The 6,090-nt window shown below is 37.8% G+C and overlaps 1 protein-coding gene across 13 annotated transcripts in view; it reads left to right on the forward strand.

Annotated features, from left to right (window-relative positions):
* The window catches only part of MGA (MAX dimerization protein MGA), a 168,554-nt gene that overhangs the window by 127,310 nt on the left and 35,154 nt on the right, over positions 1-6,090 (forward strand). For all 13 annotated transcript variants that reach the window (XM_037739445.1, XM_037739454.1, XM_037739447.1 and 10 more), the window contains 2 exons: positions 510-736; positions 2,866-3,051. In XM_037739445.1, the coding sequence (XP_037595373.1) occupies positions 510-736; positions 2,866-3,051 (413 nt within the window). The remainder of the gene's footprint in view (positions 1-509; positions 737-2,865; positions 3,052-6,090) is intronic.

The following is a 6,090-nucleotide window of genomic DNA, read 5'->3' on the forward strand; positions in this document are numbered from 1 at the left end:
CAGGCAATTCTCCTGCCTCAGCCTCCTGAGTAGCTGGGATTACAGGCACGCACCACCATGCCCAGCTAATTTTTTGTATTTTTAGTAGAGACAGGGTTTCACCATGTTGACCAAGATGGTCTCGATCTCTTGACCTAGTGATCCACCCGCCTTGGCCTCCCAAAGTGCTGGGATTACAGGCTTGAGCCACCGCGCCCGGCCTTAGTTTGTCTTATTCTACTGGATTTTAAACTCTGAGGGCAAGGACTTTGTTTTATTAATAAGCTGTGTTCATTCTAGTGCCTAAAACAGCATCTGGTTGATAGCTGCTGTTCAACAAATATTTGATTTTTGATGAATAAATTAAGGTATATGAATGCAATTTAATGCCCTTTTTTAGGGGGCATCTATTTGATTATTTTAACAAGTTAACTGCCTTTTGTAGGGAACGTATTTTGTTTTGGCAGGGCCTCAGTATTGATCTTTTGTTGCCAAAAGCACCTAAAATCTTACTCTTCTTTTTTGTTAAGCTATATGTGAAACAGAGCCTGAACAGCCTGTTCGACATTACCCATTATGGGTAAAAGTAGAAGGTGAAGTAGACCCAGAACCAGTTTATATCCCCACGCCTTCTGTCATTGAGCCTATGAAACCATTGTTATTGCCTCAACCAGAAGTTTTATCTACTACTGTGAAGGGCAAACTGGTCACTGGAATTAAAGCTGCACGGTCATATACTCCCAAACCCAATCCTGTGGTAAGTCTGGAATTTAATCTTTTATTACAAGTTACCAAAGTCATATGTAAAGATGATGTGTTTCAACCAGATTTTTGGTTATTTTGTGAATCATTTTGCTTTCAGTAATATATTTATAAGTCATCTTCATTTCTTTCTATTTTAATCAGTTTAGTGCTGGCACTTTTAAAATGTCTTAAAAGTAGAAATGAATAGTAGTAATTTAAAAAAATAGCCATTTTCTCTTCAAGATCATTGATGGGCTTTTTTATATGGCTTGAAAAAATTTTTTAAAGATATTACTCCTATATTGTAGAATATTAATAAGATATGCAGTATTATGAGTTGAAAAACATTAAGAAAAAAACTTTTAAAAGCAAATTTTAAAATGCACAACAATATCAATAAAGTTTAAGATTTAAAGTAACCGTTTATATAATGTGACTGTTAAAACTTGTAGGTAGAAGTAGGAAGTTATTGGCTGGGCGCAGTGGCTCACACCTGTAGCACTTTGGGAGGTCCAGGCAGGTGGATCAAGAGGTTAGGAGTTCAAGACCAGCCTTGCCAACATAGTGAAACCCCATCTCTACTAAAAAATTAGCTGGGCATGGTAGCACATGCCTGCAGTCCCAGCTACTCGGGAGTCTGAAGCAGGAGAATCGCTTGAACCTGGGAGTTGGAGGTTGCAGTGAGCCGAGATAATGCCACTGTACTCCGGCCTGGGCAACAGAGTGAGACTTAGACTAGAAAAAATAAAGATAGGAAGTTATTCATTGTGTTAATGGCTTATGCAAGTCTTATTATCAAATTCATGTGTCTTCCTGGTCCATTAGATTGAAGAAAAGTTCTATACTACGATGCTACTGAGTGTGTTTTCTGTAGCAGAGCTGTTATAGTATAAAACTGTTTCCGGTCTGTGATGAAATACGTATTGTTGACCCTTAAAAAAGGCAAGAGTAGCTGGGCATGGTGGGTCACACTTGTAATTCCAGCACTTTGGTAGGCTGAGGCCAGTGGGTCACCTGAGGTTGGGAGTTTGAGACCAGCCTGGCCAACATGGTGAAACCCTGTCTCTACTAAAAATACAAAAAGTTAGTCAGGGATGGTGGCTCATACCTGTAATCCCAGCTACTAGGGAGGCTGAGGCAGGAAAATTGCTTGATCCTGGAAGGCGGAGGTTGCCATGAGCTGAGATTGTGCCACTGCACTTCAGCCTGGGTGACAGAACAAGACTCATTCTAGAAAGAAAGAGGGGGGGGGAGGGGGAGGGAGGGAGAGAGGGAAGGGAAGGAAGGGAAAGAAAAGAAAAGAAAAAGAAAGAAAGAAAGAAAGAGAAAGAGTTAGCACCACTGATCTTCCACACAGTCAAAATTCTACATGTAACTTTCGACTCCCCCCCAAACTGAACTCTGAATGGTTTACTGTTGACTGGAAGCCTTACCAATAACATAAACAGTCAATCATCACATTTTTATGTTATGTATAGTATATACTATATTCTTAAAATAACATGAGCTATGGAAAAGAAAGTGTTACCAAGAAAATAATAAGGAAAAGAAAATGTAGTTATTATTCATTAATGGATCATGGTAAAGGTCTTCATACTCACTATCTTCACATTGAGTAGTGTGAGGAGGAAGAGGAAGGGTTAATTTTACTGTCTTGGTGACAGAGGTGGAAAAAATGTACATGTGAGTGGACCCCCACAGTTCAAACCTGTGTTGTTTAGGGGTTAACTGTATAGAAAATAAGAGTAAATATTGATAAATTTCTACTGCAAGTTGGTTAGACTGAATCTAATATTTAAAAAACTTAAATTTTACGTGTATTTAGTTTTTCTAGTAATTTATTGTATTTATTAAAGTATCAGTCTGTGAGGGACTGTAACTAACAGTGTATCCTTCACCATAGATAATTTGAAATGCACTGCTCTGGTATGATCTGAAATTTCCTGATAGAGACCTGGATCCTTTCTGACTGCCCTAAGATTCAGCACATATGAACTGTAGTTGTGCTATTTGATTTTAAAGTTTGCATTAAAAAATTTCAACTATTGTTACAGGAAAAAAAGATTAAAAATTCCTTTTCTTTTGGAGTCTAGGGGACTTTTTTCCCATTGTATAGAATGTTTTATTGTATGAAATTTACAGATTCGGGAAGAGGACAAAGATCCAGTCTACTTGTACTTTGAAAGTATGATGACTTGTGCTCGAGTTCGAGTATATGAGAGAAAAAAAGAGGACCAGAGACAACTATCCTCTTCCTCCTCCCCATCTCCATCTTTTCAGCAGCAGAGTTCATGTCATTCTAGCCCTGAGAACCATAATAATGCAAAGGTGAGTTTCTTGTTCCATAGTTTCTTTTTAACTTCCAATTCCCTGTTTTTGGTATTAAGATTTACATTACTATCAGAATGATTAATTTACTAATTATCCTGCAGGGCAGGGCAGAGAAGACATATGTGACATGTATGTCAGTTTATTTCTCTGTGTACCTATCGTATGGTATGTCTCTTAGGGTTATTACAAGTGTTATTCTTTCTTGGTTTGGTGCGGTGGCTTATGTGTCTAATCCCAGCACTTTGGGAGGCAGAGGCACGCAGATCAGTTGAGCCCAGGAGTTTGAGACCAGCCTGGGCAACATGGCAAAACCCTATCTTTACTAAAAATAAAAAAAAAAAAAAAAAAAATTAGCTGGGCCTGGTGCTGCATGGCTGTAATCCCAGCTGTTTGGGGCACTGAGGAAAAAGAATTGCTTGAACCTGGGAGGCGAAGGTTGGAGGTTGTAGTGAACTGCAGTCATGCCACTGTACTTCAGCTTAGGTGACAGTGAGACTCTGTCTCAAAAAAAAAAAAAAAAAAAAAAATAGTATTATTCTTTCTTTTCTTTCTTGTTCTTTTTTGTTGTTGTTGTTATGATAATCTTTTATTTATTTTAGAGACATAGTTTTGTTCTTGTCGCCCAGGCTGGAGTACAGTGGCGCAGTCTCATCTCTGTGCAACCTCTGCCTCCTGGGTTCAAGTGATTGACCTGCCTCAGCCTGCTGAGAAGCTGGGATTACAGGCGCCCGCCACCACATCCAGCTAATTTTTTGTATTTTAGTAGAGATGGGGTTTCATCATGTTGGCCAGGCTGGCCTTGAATTCCTGACCTCAGATGATCAGCCTGCCTTGGCCATCCAAAGTGCTGGGATTATAGGCGTGAGCCACTGCACTCAAGCCGCATTTGTACCTAGCACTTAGGGAGGCTGAGGTGAGCTGATCACCTGAGATCGGGAGTTCGAGACCAGCCTGGCCAACATGGTGAAACCCTGTCTCTACTAAAAATACAAAATGTTAGCCAGATGTGGTGGTGGGCACCTGTAATCCCAGCTACTCGGGACCCTGAGGCAGGAGAATCGATTGAACCTGGAAGGTGGAGGTTGCACTGAGCTGAGACTATGTTGTAAGTCATGTATTAGTGATTATTTTGCAGAGATAAAGAGAATAACATTATCTTTAAATGAAGAGGAAAAACAAAGGACATCCAACCAATTTTCTATCCTTCATTTTTCATTGCCTGGAAAATTAACGATGAAAGACATTCATAAAGGCAGCATTAATGCCAGTTCTTCTGAAAAGCTCTTGTATTTTAAAACAGAATAAGGATGACAATAGTTTATTTTATTTTATTTTTGAGGTGAAATCTTGCTTTGTCGCCCAGGCTGGAGTGCAGTGGCATGAGTTCAGCTTGCTGCAGGCTCTGCCTCCCAGGTTCCAGCAATTCTCCTGCCTCAGCTTCCCGAGTAGCTGGGATTACAGCAGCACTCCACCACACCCACCTAATTTTATAGTTTTTATTTCAGATCTCATGATAAGTAAAAACTTTATTACCTATATTAAAAAATTATGTAGTTAAGCCAGGAAAATATCTATATATCTACGAGGAAAAAATTTTAATTGCCTTTTTAGTATATTTTTAAATTCTCTCATAACAATTTTAACAATTTTAATAAAAACTCTTTAAAATAAACTTAATGAGGAAGAGGAAAGACAGAGCATCAAGTTTTTAAAGTAGTTGATATACTACTTTTATTTTATATTATATCATTTTGGATAAAAAACTTCTCTATTTTCCCAGCTTTGAGAAGGTAGGTTTGAGTGAGGCTTTCAGGGACTCCCTATTCTCCAGTTTGTTTAAAATACCCATGAATGAATTTTTAAAAGGTAAACTTTTATCAATAAAGACACAAGAAATTAGTTTTTCAAAGTAAAGTTATTTGTAGCATATAATCCTAATTAAATGCTATGCCATTTGATCCCATTACTTACTGAAACTTGGTTGATGGTAAGATCATTTTCTCAATTTTAAAAAATGGGATTAGGCATCTCTCAAACATGTAGAGAGGCAGGACATTTGAGAATAACACTAATAAGAGTTTCTTGTCCTACTGCCACTGGGCAATTATACATTCTCCCATTTGATGTTGTTACTGTTTACCATGTGTCAAGTAGTGTGCCCGTGTGCTGTGCGATTATATGTACAGTACTGCATATTTTACCATATGAGTTTGGTGGTATTATCCCTGTTGTACACAGGAGGCAAGAAGGCTTAAGTTATATTGCTAGTAAGCAGTGGAGCCAAGATTTAAGACTGAGTATACTTTACACCAAAGGCTTTTTTTGTTTTGTTTTGTTTTTTAAAGAAAAAGGCCCCCAAATCCATTTTGTTATCCTTATTGTATACTGTGAAACCTGAAAGACTCAATCCGACATTTGCTTGAGCCACATAATGCTATCTAAGTGGTTATATCCTCTGCTAATGTAAGAGCTGATAAATTTTTAGATGACCAAGTGAACACTTACATATTGTGAAGTGGGAGGTATTTTAGTCCTTCATTACAATATGCAGTTGTTAACGGCATTTAAGTTTCTCATGTCTTGCTTCTGTGATTTCAGCTTTTATTATCATTGCTGTTGTAATGGTAACTATGGAGCTATACCAAATTGTTTTAAATTTGCTATTTATCCTCTGTGGCCTGTCTAGGGAGACATTCTACATATATGTAAAATGTAGGTTAGGTTAACATGTGCCTGGTATATTTTAAGTACCCTGTAAACACTAGCTTTCATGATTATCTGCCCAGACCAAAATCTGCTGTTAATACATCAACTACATAGATGAAATGGAAACTGCCATTATCCTACAGCTCTTGCTTCCTTGGCAACAGTGTTCTGGGTCATAGGGTGGTGTCTGACCCAAGATGAACCATTCAGATTCCTAAGGATTTTAAAAATTGTAACTAAGTGCTGCTCTGCTTTGTCTATGGAGTAGCCTTTTTTTTTTTTTTTTTTTTTTTTTTTTTTTTTTTTTTTTTTTTTTTTTTTTTTTTTTTT

This window comes from Cebus imitator, unplaced genomic scaffold (genome assembly GCF_001604975.1).
Source record: "Cebus imitator isolate Cc_AM_T3 unplaced genomic scaffold, Cebus_imitator-1.0 Scaffold70, whole genome shotgun sequence".
Lineage (NCBI taxonomy): Eukaryota > Metazoa > Chordata > Mammalia > Primates > Cebidae > Cebus > Cebus imitator.